The sequence below is a fragment of the Myripristis murdjan genome, chromosome 18, assembly GCF_902150065.1.
Source record: "Myripristis murdjan chromosome 18, fMyrMur1.1, whole genome shotgun sequence".
NCBI classification, from domain to species: domain Eukaryota; kingdom Metazoa; phylum Chordata; class Actinopteri; order Holocentriformes; family Holocentridae; genus Myripristis; species Myripristis murdjan.
This window is the reverse complement of record NC_043997.1, coordinates 12,517,167-12,532,270: the sequence shown is the minus strand read 5'-3', so window position 1 is coordinate 12,532,270 and position 15,104 is coordinate 12,517,167. Positions and strand designations below refer to the sequence as shown.

General features: G+C 41.0%; 2 protein-coding genes across 2 annotated transcripts; one reads left to right on the top strand and one right to left on the bottom strand.

Annotated features, from left to right (window-relative positions):
- Window positions 1-572: 572 nt before the first annotated feature.
- Window positions 573-4,802, bottom strand: nicol1 (NELL2 interacting cell ontogeny regulator 1). The gene is made up of 4 exons (XM_030076224.1): window positions 3,875-4,802; window positions 3,526-3,668; window positions 2,689-2,777; window positions 573-1,893 (listed from the first exon to the last, which is right to left on the bottom strand). The coding sequence occupies exons 2-4, from the start codon at window positions 3,635-3,637 to the stop codon at window positions 1,822-1,824; spliced, it is 273 nt and encodes a 90-aa protein (XP_029932084.1). The 5' UTR covers window positions 3,638-3,668; window positions 3,875-4,802; the 3' UTR covers window positions 573-1,821.
- A 71-nt stretch (window positions 4,803-4,873) lies between these two features.
- Window positions 4,874-14,920, top strand: nelfa (negative elongation factor complex member A). The gene is made up of 11 exons (XM_030076223.1): window positions 4,874-5,111; window positions 6,575-6,746; window positions 9,765-9,926; window positions 10,181-10,270; window positions 10,563-10,690; window positions 11,074-11,143; window positions 11,342-11,430; window positions 11,581-11,692; window positions 12,195-12,523; window positions 12,691-12,790; window positions 14,077-14,920. The coding sequence occupies exons 1-11, from the start codon at window positions 4,902-4,904 to the stop codon at window positions 14,259-14,261; spliced, it is 1,647 nt and encodes a 548-aa protein (XP_029932083.1). The 5' UTR covers window positions 4,874-4,901; the 3' UTR covers window positions 14,262-14,920.
- The last annotated feature ends 184 nt before the right edge of the window (window positions 14,921-15,104 follow it).

The window sequence follows — 15,104 nt, the reverse complement described above, 5'->3', positions numbered from 1 at the left end:
AAATAGCGCTATACGTAGTTTATTTTAAGCTGCAGTGCTATGAATAAAAAGACCTAAATTAACAGTGGCAGATGGTTTAGCTATACATGCAGCCTGCATAAACATCGTTCTATGTTTTTTTCCTGATTGCAATTCAGAAAATTAGATCCATGGATGTGAATGAGTGATCGGAGCCTTTTTCACATAAGAAGAGCAATGCACTTCTTACACTCATTTTAGAGAAAAACACTAAGTGCATCTGGCAAGGTCTATTTTCAATATAAAGCCAATATTAAAGAATATTCATATTAAAATAATCTCACTTTTGCTAATCCTAAACTTCAGAATGGCTTTCCCCTTTTGATTTCAGATTACCTAAAGCAAGTCACGTCTAGGGCAAGAAATCAAGACTTGATTGATTTTATTGGTATTATATCTGGTACTGTTTTCATTCAAATGTCCTTTTAATATATTACAACAATTCTGTCCTGTATTGCTATTTTTGTTTTTGTATTTTAATTGTTATTTTTCTATTATTTCTCTGCGATGCGCTCAGTTGAGCTCTGGGACAATGAACAGACTCTACAGCAGTGAGGATTTCTCAGTGTTTTTAATGGCAGATACAACATGAACGTAACAAAGGCAGTTCTTTTGACATGATGCGAACAGAGGATGCTGATCATGAACAAGCAACAACGATAAAGCAGCTATCACTCCTATCCCTCTTTCCCCCGCTGCATATTCCTCTACCCATCCCCCCATCCCATATCAGGGCATCACACTTCATCTACCGCTCTACTGTTTCACTTTATTCTTTCATACAGCTCTGCCAGACAGGAAAGACAACAAGCCTTTACACATCTACGTTACACAGACCAGTGTACACATGTATACATAGAGTCTCGATGAAATTTAGGTTCACAAAAAGTGCTGTAAATTCATGCTACAGTGCTGTGCTCGATCAAGACCTACAAATAAACTTTTTTTCCCCCTCAGAAAACACCCTTTTCTCTCTGCTGGCAGAAAATATTAGTTTCTGGTCAAACTATACTACTCTATACTAACTATAGTATGATTTCTTCTGTCTTTACATAATAAAGTTGTTTTTTTTTTATTATTATTTATTTTTTATTTTAGCAGTTCATGGTTATTACAAAGGAAAGACGCTGTATTTAAAAGAAGTTACTCAACACTTTTGCAAATGAGCCCAAGGTTTTATGAAGCTGTAATGAAACAATGTGAGGTTGCCTCTCAAAAAAAGAACTTAAAGTAATTTTGCTGATTGCTAATAACTAACTTAAAATTATTAATCAGTTTAACAAATTACGGGTATTCCACATGAAATGCTACAGTTTGATGTGTGTAATCGTCGTAAACAATCTCTTTCAACACATTCGAGAAATAAATTTGCCAATACATTCTATCTACATTATACAGTCGAACACTACAGGAGTACAAATAGTTGTGGGTGCGCTATGAGACAAATGGACCCGAATCCCATGACAAGAAAATCAAGCAAACTCACAGGCATGTGTTTCACAACGTAATAGAGCAAAAACCCAATGGTGGAATTAAAGTCATCCCAAATGAGGCGAAACAAAACATGCCTAATAACGCATGATTTCACATCAAACGCTCAAATCGAGAGAAAAGAAAATTAAAGTGCCTGTTGCGTGAAAGAAATCTTAAATTCATATCAGACGGGACATGGAGGGAGGTTTGGAGAGGGGCTGTTGGTGCGTGATGATTAATGGAAGCGTCCTCAGATGTGGTCGTGGCTGTGAAACACAGTGTACACACACACACACACACGCACGCACGCACACACACACCCCTATGAGCTCAGCGCAGCGAGTTGGTGGGCATACAGTCACACAGAGCCCTCCTCTCCGCCCGCAGCACCAGCGTCTCCGTCTGGAGAGGGAGAGAAAGAGAAAACAACATCTTACTGGATGAAAAGACACATAAACATGACACAGCACATCATCTCTGCAACAGAAATATTGTCTAGAGATGATTAAACGATCATTATAATCATTCTCTTTAACCAAGTACTGGAAGACTAACATATTACACTACATACTGACGATTAGGAACAACACACAGTGGCCTACAAACTACAGAAATAATGAAATAATAGCAATAATTCTGCACTATTGTTGGATTTCAAACATTCTTCAATTTATTTACATATATAATCATGATTGTCATGATGTTTAATAAGGTCATTGTGACATTATGAATGTGTTTAAGGGGTTAAATAAAAGGTTACTTAATTTTCACAACTTTTTCAAGCTAAATGCAGTCAAAGCATCCCAGCACCTCATCACTGCACCATTATTAAAATCCTAGACCCTCCATTCAGCAGATTTGCCTCATTTAAATTAATGGAGCTGGTGCTGTTAGCCAATCAGCATCCAGTATTAAAACTCCTCTGCCTATGAGGGTTTCATCTTACAGTTCACCTGGTGAATACCCCCTTACTGCACCCTTCAACTTAACACCCTCTCAGCTAATCTACATCTATCTGCAAAGTATTATTATGGGAGTGTGGAGCTGCAGCGTCTGCACATTCATCTGCTGCTTGAATTTAAACTTTCCAGTGTCACTGAGTAAAACAGGATCTTTAGAATAACACACAAACATCACAGAACAAAAGTGACTCAATGAAAGATCAAATCCGACCATGAGAGGAGGATTTCCACCCACCCTGGCATCCAGGTTGAAAGCGGTCTTCTTTAAGTCTTGAAGTGCCCTCTGCATGAACTCGAACGCGTGGCAGTCCACACACGGGCGGCCTGAAAAAATAGGAGACAAGTGGAGCGTTCACAAAACAGCTGTAGCTCCGTGGTGCTTCTCCTGCCTTCAGGGCCCACATTTGCTCTTAGTCACTCGGTCACCATCCACACAAAGGAGCCTTTCTGTTTTATTTTGCAAAATAGAAAGTGCAGTAATCCACAATGCAATTATAAAACAGAACAAGCAAGAAGATGCAATGAAGACTTCAAACCAAACTGAGGCAAAAAGCCACAGCAGCAGCATGTAGAGATCAACCCAGGCCTCCAAAACTCTTCCCCCCATAGACAGCAATACTACTTTAATAAGCTTAATAATAGACTTTTAGATGCTTATTACTTATTTAGATACTACTAATCCACCTGCAGTCCATTTTTAAGTCTGTAAAAACTACATTTTATATCTTTGCACACCTCTTCATTTATTCATTTAACTATATGTGGTTGTTCTTTAATTAATCATTCATTTAAGCAGTAATACATCCCAGAGACTGCACCACCGTCCATCACCGGATCAGCCTGACGAACCCCGGAGGAATTTCATTTGCATGGATATCAGATATGGCCCAGCACACAGCATGACCTACAATTTCTAACACCTCAACAAAGTGGGGGTCTGCTCCTGCCTCACTGAGATGACATAAATACAACAGGCTCAATTTGATCTAAAATGGAAAAACAAGAGTCTTGGGGTAAAATAATAACAATAATAATAATTTAAAAAATGCAAATGTAGTTGTAATCCACCTACTTTCTGCGGGGATGACGGTGCCGGTCTCCTGCTCAGCATCAGCCGCACCGAGGACCAGGAGCTGCAGCGCCAGGAGAAGCACCGCCGCCTGCAGATATCCAGCCGATGCCATCACGAAGCAGGAACCCGGTGCGATCAGATCCCTTTGACAGGCAGAATAAAACCGAGAGGCGATATTTACACGGGCCTGGACACAATACAAAAGCGGATAATGTGCTACGCGACCGTCAGTGGGTGAAATCACAAAAGGCTCTGATGTGAAATGCGTCTAATTCTCCTCGGTGCGCGTTTATTTACCTTTAAACACACATGATCCTGACATTAAATGATCAGTACATTTAATACTCACAACAGAATTATCTTTTTTTGCAGACGATCAGCCCAGCGGAGGATGCCCACCTAGAATTGTATTATGTGGATGAGGGGATCGCGCATGCGCGTTGGGCTGGTGTGCGCTGACGCCAAGGAGCTGTGTGGAGACTTCAAACTCAGACTAATGATGAGCACAAAGTGTGTTTCAGTGTTTTTACCACAGTATTACAAAATAATAAATGCACACTTTATTTTTTTTTTTTTTTATTTAGCCTTATGTGTGTATTGTGTTTTGTAAAGGACTTTGCTATATTTGTTGCAAAGACTGCAGAATGCCATATAAGCCTATACCATACAGTTGGAGGGGGATATGGAAAACTATTTGGCTTTCCATAATTTCTCCATCTCTGTCAGGTGATTTTTTGGTAGTCTTACAGAGTATATTGTTGTTTTTGATGTTATTCCATGTGGTGTTATGCTCTGTGCACCACATCAGACTTGGTTATCTCACTTGATGCAGCTGACACGAGAAAATATGTAAAAATATGTAGTGCCTTGTTAACTTCAGTATCATGTGTTTCTGTACTGACTCTTCCTGTGTTTTTGACAAATGTGTTTGGTTGGACGTCTTGCAAGAAAGAGCTACAAAATGAATACTTTAATCACAATTTCACATGCAAATGTGAAACTTTAAAAAAAGAAAGCCCTGTTTTGCATATGGAAAAAGGAAATGGAGCCCCGCTTAAAGTTCGTATCTATTTTTACTAGTCTATTTTTCCTTTTTTGTAGGATTAATGCACATTTGTATACATAATGCATACTTTTTTACAAATAGGACTGATGCACAAGTAGGATTAATCCACATACACACACACATAATGCACATATTTATTGCTGCTACTACTAATTTCTAATGTAAATGTCTATGTTTATAAATAAATGTTGAAGAATATAAGCGTGAAGCCGAGTCGGCCCCGCCCCCTTCTGTGTGCGCGGGGTCCTGACTGATGTTTTCTTAGGTAGCCCGTTAAAATGCCCGAACTCAAACTACTTCTTTTTCCAAGATGGCGTCGATGAAGGATAGCGACACCGGCCTGTGGCTTCATAATAAACTCGGCTCCACAGACGAACTTTGGGCGCCCTCCAGTATCGCCTCTCTCCTCACCGTGTCAGTCATTGACAACATACGGCTGTGTTTTTCCAGCCTGTCGCCGCCCGTGAAGCTCAAGCTGCTGCTCGGGATGCTGCATCTCCCTCGGCGGACCGTTGACGAGGTGGGTCGTTATCGCTGCTAGCCGACTAGCTTAGCCTGGCAGGTAGCGCTAGGTAGCCGGAGGAAGAAAAAAAAAAAGTCGACCCCGGGCTTTTTTCACTGTTTACTCAATTATAACCAGCTAATGTTCACTACGTTGACAATTAAGCACCGCATCGGTTAATTATGTAGCTAAAATGAAGTCGGCTAGGCTAAGACGGCGGTTAATGTTAGAAACGGGGGTTAACGTTATGTTTCATGTGAGTCTTCGGTCTTTTTTTGCTGTCGTCCGGTCTGATAACACTACAAAAGTCGACGTTAGCTCTTACAACTACCGCTAAAATACAACTACAGCCTTTCCGTGCTGGTTTGCGAGCTCCACAGTCGGCTAAACAGTGTGTGTTTATAGTGTAGACACGGTCGGAGTGTAGCTCACTGAGGTTGTCAGTGCCGCCTCAGAGGGCGTTACCACGGCTCTCACCGCTAACCTGCAGCAAAGCCCAGCCGCCTGAGCCGCCTCACCATCCCCGCTGTGCAGGGCATTAGTGTGTCTTACTAAAACTGCATGCAAATATGCTGAGAGAGGTGACAAGACTACTGCTGCCTCCTGTCCCGTTTCCTGACTGCATGATTAAGATCTCCCTCAGTTTCAGTCGTGGTCGCCCAGGTGACTGTCCAGTCTAAACAGCAGAGTAGTGTATAGTAGTGGTTGTAGTAGCTTATCCTCTCATTAATCTGGAGCTACTAGTTCAGTAGTGTTTATCATCTAGTATTTTGTTGATGTAATAAGATTTGGAAGAAGTTGCAAGTTTATGAATCAGCCTATCATAACATCATACTCAGGCTGGGCAATATTGTTTATTGTTTATTAGGATCCCCATTAGCTTTTGTCAAGACAAAAGCTAGTCTTCCTGGGGTCCATCACAAGAATAAAAACATTACATAAACCATCATTTAACGATTCAGCAATCACCCGTCTTCTAAATAATTAAAGAAAAAGATGCTACAGTAAATAAGACAGAATCAGTTTGAAATACACCAAAATCACCTCTGGGGATTAGTACAGGCTTATTTGCATCAAGTGTTGTTTCAACTTTTTCTTGAAGCTAAATTTGAAGCTACAATATCATTGTCTCTAGCACAGCTACCATCAAACCGGAGATGCGGGGTCAGACTGAAACACTCTTGTGTATGAGTCAATTCTAGGGTTTAATGAGGAGCACAATCCCACATTGAATGTTTACCAAAGCGCCTTGACATCTGCACTAAGTATTGTCCTTAGTGATTGTAATGTTAGGTAAATGTATGCATTTTTTGTTTTGTATCCTGATTTCTTTTTTTTTTATGTGCTGTTGCAAATGATGCATTAAAAATTTCAGTAAAGTATGATCCATCAATCCAGTGAATTCTCAGAGTGCCAGGCTTTCATTCTTTCTTAGTGCAAATTATTGGACTAACTCTAACACCACCTGCCTTTGTCGTCAGATGAAGGAGGCCCTGTCGGAGATCATCCAGCTGGCTACGGTGGATTCTGAGCCCTGGGTGCTGATGGTTGCTGACATCCTTAAATCCTTTCCAGAGACGGGCTCCCTTAATCTGGACTTGGAGGAGCAAAATCCAAATGTACAGGACATCCTAGGGGAGCTCCGGGAGAAAGGTAGGGGATGTGTTGGCGTTTCCTTGGTGTACATTTAGTTTTTGTAACACTTCCACAGCAGCCACTCAAGAAATTTCCCCTGCACCATGAAAAATCTAAATGATAATTCACCATTAGGCCATAGAACCCAGCAATTTTAATTTGCAATTTTACCTATTGTCCATACACCAGGATTAAAATATACAAAAAAGGAGCCATTTTAAACTGCAACACCTACTGCAACTGGCTAAATCACATCAAGCTGGCCCACAAGGAAACTTGAATCTTAGAACCAAAATTACCACATATATGCAGTGTTGTTTTGCAAGAAACACAGCATAGCACCAGGTTAGAAGTAATCTAATATTTACCGTACATGCAGTGACCTTGGCATCTTGGGAAAGAGCAGTGTGGGTAGTCGGCCTTACAGTGGTTAAAAATGTGCTGGTTCTCGTGAGCAAACAAGGGACCCACATGAGCTTTCAGCACTTCACCAGATCATGCTGTTTGCTGTGTTTCAGTGGAGGTTGTAACAACATACCAGGGTGTGATTATTGTTCTTATGGATACAGTCTAAAGTTCTGGTTGATTTATAGTACAGTGAGTACAGTAAAACAGTCCATAAATTATATTGTGTTGGTAGTTATTTCCATGATTGGCTACACTGGCTGATTTAGGGACTAAACCAACATTTAGATAGAAACTGACCTTCATATGATGTTGGTCAAAGCAACTCACTGAGCAGACAATCTTGAGTATGAGGGTAGGAATTTCTTGTGCTTGACACGTACTATGAATGACTGTCGAATTGTCCCACCCAGAGACAAACATGGATCTTAGAACTGGAATTGTCTCACATCTGCACACAGCAGCTTATCAGCAATCAATAATGTCAGATTATTTGGTGTGTAATGTTTGTGCATAGTAAACTCTGCATCCTGGAAAAGAGCAGTGCAGCTAGTGAAGCTTATAGTAGCCAAAAATATGCTGGTCCTTTGAGGAAACTAGGAAACCACATGAATTTTCAACATTTCCGCCTGTTTGCTGTGGTTCTGTGGAAGTTTGAACAGCTAGAGCTAGAGTTGAATATTGTAATCATTGATACAGGTAGAAATTTTGTCTAGTGAGTTGTAGGTGGGAATAGCTAGACTGAGGGTGAGTATTTCAAGGGTTTCAGTGGTATCTCATTATGCACATATGCAGTTGTTTTTAGTGTAAATAAACTATCAGCAATCTATAAATTGAATAGTGTTTTGGTAATTATTGCCAGAACGGGCTGGCTAGGACACAAACGGCTTCCAGATAGAAGAGGACCTCCAAATGATGTTGGTCTCCTGCCAAAGTGACTCAAGGAGTAGATGAACTCGGCAACATTTTGATGGTGTAGGGTGGGAATTTCTCCTCCTTGTTATTATCACTGGTCATCACCCAAATATATGTGACATATTTGGGGAGTTAATGGAGAGCATAAAAGTCAAGTTGACTGAAGAAAACACTAAGATGCATGTTCCAGTGACCTTTACTCTCTCTAGCAGTGACCAGCAGCTCTTCAGCTCGCTCAGTCTGTTGGTTGGTCCACAAAAAAAACCCACCATTTGGCAGCCACAGTTTTTGCCCTAGGAGGCTGAAATTTGGCATGACGGTCAAGTTTGTGTGTGTATGTGTGTGTGTATTCATGCCAATTGGCTAAAAAGGGGTGTCGCAGTGGGAGTGGCTTATAACAAAAAGGTGCATAAGTTCTAAATGGATTCACATAACATGGCTAACTTTAGGAGAAAGACACACAGATAGACAGACCAACACACGCCATTTTGCCACATCCCCTTTTATAACTCATGAACCAGCATCATCGGACTTAGCAAAGCTCCTTTTTCATTGGTGGACTTGAGCAAGTCGAGTGAGTGTGTGTGAATGCATGAACCCATGGATGCATGTGCGTACATGGTGGCAGCTATTGCAAATTCACACTTGTTTTCAAAGATGTTTTAGATAATAATAATAATAATAATAATAATAACTTATTATCTAGATGCATTCAGAGACACTTATGTTGACTGTCTTTTGTGCACTCGCTGTAATTTGTTCTGCATTATGCAGTTACTTGTCATGCATAATCCTGAGATGCTAGAAATAATCAAGAACATAACATTTTATCAGTGAAAATGCTGTGGTCTTACACAGTTGACATGAAAGCCAGTTGTTTTAAGGGTTTAATTGATTTGTTTCAAAAGAAGTGTTCATGTGAATCATGTATGAGACCGTTCTAGGTGTGTGTTATTAGATTACAGTCCACACTGGAAAGTGGCCCACCCAGAGACAAGTAAAGTTTGTGCAGTGTAGCTGTGGAAATCTTTTGTATGAGCTTGTAGAAAAGCCAGTTCTTACGCCTTGTCATTGTTAATCAAAACAGTATTGAAAGTTCTAGATTATGGATGTGCTGCTCACTGTAATTTCAAAGTGCTAAAAAACACTTTGAGGTGCAAGAAATGATGAGAAAAAAAACTTACAGTTCACTACACTTACAGTGCAGTGAACTGAAGAATGCAGAATCACAGTTTTCAGTTTCGGTATTAAATTGTAACATGCCTATAATGTTGGCACAACATTTAATTTGTTTAAATACTGAGAAGCAAATGTAAAACACACAATAGAGCAATGTGTTGCAACTGGACAGATATTTACACTATAATTTGTTGATAAATTGTAAGTGATGGCACAAAAACGTTGATGTTGGTATTTGTTTTGCATAACATCCACTGACACCTGTTGCTGATTCATTTCTAGAGCAGGAAACAGTATTTTTGTCACCTTGCCACAATGGTTGTGGACTCCAAAAAGTTTACAAGACGCTATCATTTATTTTAGCAGACAGTTTTGGTTTTATAACTACAAACCTCATAATGACGGCTGGGCACATACCAAAATGCCTGTCAGAGTAAGCACATCCCGCAGCCACACTCAAAGAATCACTTTTTTTTTTTTTTTGACTTGAGGTGACTTCCCATCTTGCATCCCATCTGTTCCCTCCTTCACCCACAGTGAGCGAGTGTGAGGCGTCCGCCATGCTGCCACTGGAGTGTCAGTACCTAAACAAGAGCGCTCTGACCACACTGGTGGGACCCCTGACACCCCCCGTCAAACACTTCCAGCTCAAGAGGAAACCCAAGAGCGCCACCCTCAGAGCAGAGCTGCTACAGAAATGTAAGTCATTATTTCCCTCCATTTAGTACATAAATGACAGACAGTATCTGCTGTACAAGGGAAGTTGGCATAAATTACTATGTTTACTATTTTATATTTTTGTAAGTAAGTTTTTGTATGTTTGTTAAATTTTTCATTTTTCCAGAGAGGCAGATGGGTTATCTAATGACTTGTAATGTCTAATTAATAATGTAAGAGAATGTTAAGTTGTTGTTCTTGATTTCCTTATGATGCTGTTGCTGTTCTTATTCTAGCCACAGAGACAGCCCAACAGCTGAAAAAGACAGCCGGAGTGCCTTTTCATGCCAAAGGGAGAGGCCTGGTCAAAAAGATTGACACCACTAGTGAGTTCAACAGTCAAACACACAAACACTGCTAAACTACACACACACACACACACACAAAAAGATTGCATTTTTCTATGTCCATTCTTAATGAAAAACCAGTATGACAAATTCATGATTCTTTGTCAAAGTTTTCATTTTGCCAACCAAAGTCCTTGTCCTTTACAAAGCTCAATAATTTGGTTTTTATTGTATTGTGTATTTTTGCTCAAATGGTAGTTCAAGAAGAAATTATTTTAGCCACTGACCTCCATCTCTGTTGCTAAGATGTGTGTTAATGTTTTTGTCGCAGCGCCGCTCAAGGGGATTCCCAAGGCCCCGTTCCGCAGCCCCACCACACCCAGTATGTTCAGCCCTCCCAGTAACCGCACACCCATTCCCCCCGCACGGACGCCCCTGCGCAAAGAGAGGGGGGTCAAGGTAATCTTGGATTTATAGAGCTGTCGGCAGCCAACAAAAAACAACACAGTATTTATTTTCTTTGCATTTTAATATTCCACGCCAAGCTTATTTTATTCCATTTCTGTTTTTTAAATGGATATGTCTTGTTGTGTATGTCATTTTTGCACCATTTGTGAGATCAGAGATTTTCTCACAGTCACCCTTTTATCTCACCCCAATAGTCTTGTATTTACTTGTGTATTTATGTGTTTGTTTTGGATAACTGCTTTTTTTATCGCTTTGCATTTTGTCACTAAACTGTGCCACTGAAATTGCTCAGAGGTGTAAATGATTTACTTGTTTTTTGGCATTGCGGTCAATCAAATACATCTCTAAAGAGTAATTTGTTGTTTGTTTTTCAGTTGTTGGACATTTCAGAGCTGGACATGGTCGGAGCTGGCAGAGAGGCTAAGAGGAGAAGAAAGACGTTGGGTAAATTTTTTTTTCAGCTCATTTTCTGACTTTTACAAGTAAATTTCTCTCTCTTTCTTTCTTTCTCTATCTCTTTCTCACTCTTTCCACTCTGCCCAATAGCTTCATATTTTTGCTTTTCTCACTTTTCTTAAAGTTGAGTTACATGTAAATAAAATGTGTGGTTATATTGAGGCTAATGTTATGTCTCCACTTTAGAAACGGAGGCTGGAGAGAAAGCAGCCAAAGAGGAAGCCGTGGTGGAGAACGCCACACCGGACTACGCTGCTGGTCTGGTCTCTGCACAGGTACACCACTATATTTGTCTGTCTTTTGTTTTCTCTATGTCTGTGTCACACCCATACACAGTTTCTTATGAACTGTTTAGTCTGTTTCCTTCTTTACTTTCCCCTCACTGACTATCTCGCAAACATGCACTTGTGCAACTTGTGTTTCAGAAACTCGGTGCGTTGAACAACGAGAGCGCCCTCCCGTCAACCAGCTACCTACCAGCCACACCCAGCATGGTGCCCTCCTCCTCCTACATTCCCAGCTCAGAGGCACAGCCAGGTTAGATCAGATAAGATGGCATTGTATTTTCCATTCACACAGACGTTTCCCTCACATCCAGTGTCCAAAACAACAGGGACAAAAACCAGAGTATGGAGTAAAAGCAGGAGCAGCTAACAAGGTTCTCACTCTTTTAAATAAATAATTTCCAGGATTTTTTTTCAAGGACATATTATAATATACAATGCAGTGGTACTTAGTAACAAAATAAATACACATTAATTAGATTTTTTTATTCACTGTAGTGTGAAGTTGTTAGTAGAATTTAAGTCAGTTCAGTTACTCAGTATCAGACTTCAGGATCTTTAAAAAGTTTGTAAAGGGAAAATAAATTAGAAAGGATCCAGGACCAAAATAGTAAAGAAACTGATATTGATAGAATATTTTAATTTAATGAGCTTACTCCCTGTGGAATCAAGCAAGCAAAAACAACACATTTCCTCATGGGGATCAGTTGAATATCAATCTCACCAAGTCTCCCCCTAATCATCCTCCTCTTCAGCGAACGCAGGCGGTTCAGGACGGGATGCCCTGCAGTCAGCCCGGCAGCCGGAGGAGTCAGCCACGGCAGGCGGCGGCACAGCTGCCACGTTACCAGGCCAGTACAAACAGAGGACGCCCATGTACAACGCCAGCACCACGGCCAGCCCCGCCACGCCCACGTCTCCCAGCACGCCGGCCTCCACCCCCGCCAGCAACGGGCCCCCTGCCGCTGCCACCGCCAGCCAGCCAGAGACCCCCACCCAGCCGCCCAGCACGCCTCAGACCCCCACCCCGACACCGACCCCCACGCCGCCACAACCCCAACCCAAAAAGAACCTCTCGCTCACGGTAAAGTCAGACATCATTTCCAAACAGTAAATATTTCCCTTCCTAATTTAGTTTCCCTTCCTAATTTCAGATCCTGAAAGCGTAGTTTTTGAAACAACTTTTTCTTATATTGACACGTCTCTTGAGCAAGTTAAATTCCCTGCCATATGCTGTGTCTGCCCCCCCAGAGAGACCAGATGTACGCTGCCCAGGAAATGTTCAAGACAGCCAACAAGGTCACCAGACCGGAGAAGGCCCTCATCCTGGGCTTCATGGCTGGATCCAGAGGTACTGCAGTCGTCTCACCAGCTGCCTGATCAAAAACATGTGAATGAGCCTGTATGACGCATTCTGGTACTTGAGTGCTGCCATCAGGGATAAAATAGTTCTGCTTCTATTGAAATACACCTCCTATTTATTTCCAACTGAAGTCATATTCCTTGTCTGTCTCTTTATGCTTGATCACAACACCTGTTTTTAGACATTCACTGTATTTTTTCAATTATGGGAAACTTCACTGTTTAGTGTAGTACAGTGTTTGTGTACACAGTCGTACAAACACCAATTTTTATTTGTTGTAAATAGAAATATTGTAATTTGACAAATAATAGAAACGTTATTTAATTTGTTAGGCATCCTGGTGGCTCAGCTGTTTTAGGCACAAACTGTAACCAAGGATCAAAACCTGCTTTAGATGTTTGTTGCATTAAATCCTCCTCCCCTCTCTCTGCACTTACTTCTACTTAACAAAAGGCAAAACAGTCCTAAGTAATAATCCTTTTTAAAAAAAAAAAAAAAAAGATTTTTTTAAAAGCTGAGAATTCTTTATTTACCTAATCATTTTTTCCAATCAGTCATCACCATCACAACCACATCTTAGTAAATTTCTTATTGAATTTCATTAGAGGACTTTCGAAAAATTAAGAACAAGTTAAAATTAGCAGATTCAGTTAATATTCTCCAATTACTTATACAGCTTTCAAGTGATGTCATTGATTGTCTTTTCCTTGTTTTCAACAGTGACAATAAAAGATATTGATTTGTAATTCAAGATTAAATTTTCACCCCTGTGCACACTTCTGTCCCAACCAATAAAAAATGGCATGAGGTCTGGCAGCCACTGACAGTTCAGCAGCTGACTAAAGTTACTTTGGTCTGGCGCAGCTACCGACCACAAACAACCTTAGATCTTGTGCCGTTGCTATGGAAACAATGACCTCTTCGATTTGTATGAACTTGCTGAAGATATTGTACATGGAACTCAGAAAAAAAATGTTATTGTATTAACAACCAAGTAGAAATAAGACAGCTTGCAGTTACTCTTACAATACGTTATATATTGATATTTGAGCTCTATAGCTTTGAGTTCAAATTCAAAAATATGAATTTATTTCCATAGTCCTTAATCACACTTAACAAAATAAAGTTATTACCTGTTAGAGTGTCTTGAGTGGAGTATGAAAAGCACCGGAGTGTCAGAAGGAGGAAGGAAGGAAAGAGGAAAGAAGGTTGAGTCTTGAGACACTCTTGTTCTCCCATGCTAACCACTCTCTGTCCCGGGCCGTCTCTTGCAGAGAACCCGTGCCCGGAGCAGGGTGACATCATCCAGATCAAGCTGAGCGAGCACACGGAGGTCCTGCCTAAGGCCGACGGCACCGGCAGCACCACCATGCTGGTGGACACAGTCTTCGAAATGAACTACGCTACGGGACAGTGGACCCGTCTCAAGAAATACAAACCCATCACCAACACCTCCTGAGGCAGCCCAGGGGACGCTCGCTCCCTCTGATACACACCCACACACTTTTTCGTATTGTCACACACACCAAACACATGTTTACATGCATACAGGCATTTGCATACACACTTGGGCCAAATCAAGCACTGGGGGAGGGGTGGGAAGGGGGGTTACTGGAGGGGTTGAGAACTCCCCCTCTTAAAGTTCCTGCACCGCTGAAATGCAGGACTCTTCAAGACTATTTCTGTATTATTTTTCCACCCCTCCTCTTTTTATTATTGTTTTTCGTAAGTCCCCTCAGATTCCTGAATGTCGTTGTGGTCATAAGGGGCGAGAGGTGTAAGAATAATGAGCAGAGAGGTGATCGCTCTCCCAGCAGGCGTGCTTTCAAGATTTGTACTCCAAGGTACAAGCATGTCCCGTGTTGAGAAAAGAAAGGCAAGCTGTCCAAATTTTTTTGTCTGAATGTGACATTTGCAGCTTGTTCTTCTTTCAGAATAGAATGATGGTTTGGGAGAGAGAAAAATGTGATGTACTCATGGAGATCACCGAAAAGGATGATTAGTGCATAATTCTTGATGCTGTCAAGTTCTGTTTTTGGAGCCTTCTGGAAGATGTTGAATAATTTTTCATCCTGTTGCAAAAGAAGGGAAGAAAATAAAGCAAAAACAGATTCCACAGTGCTGTTTCTCTTTGCCTCCTCACTATGTTTCAGCTGTGTGAATATTCAGCCTTTGTGGAGGTTTTCTGGGCACATCGCTATTAGAATTCATGTTTTGTGGTTCTCTTCTATATTTTCCTGCTTTTTGTTGTCTTGTTTTGACCATGCCTCTGATCTTTCCCTCTCTCCTGATGCGTTCACAC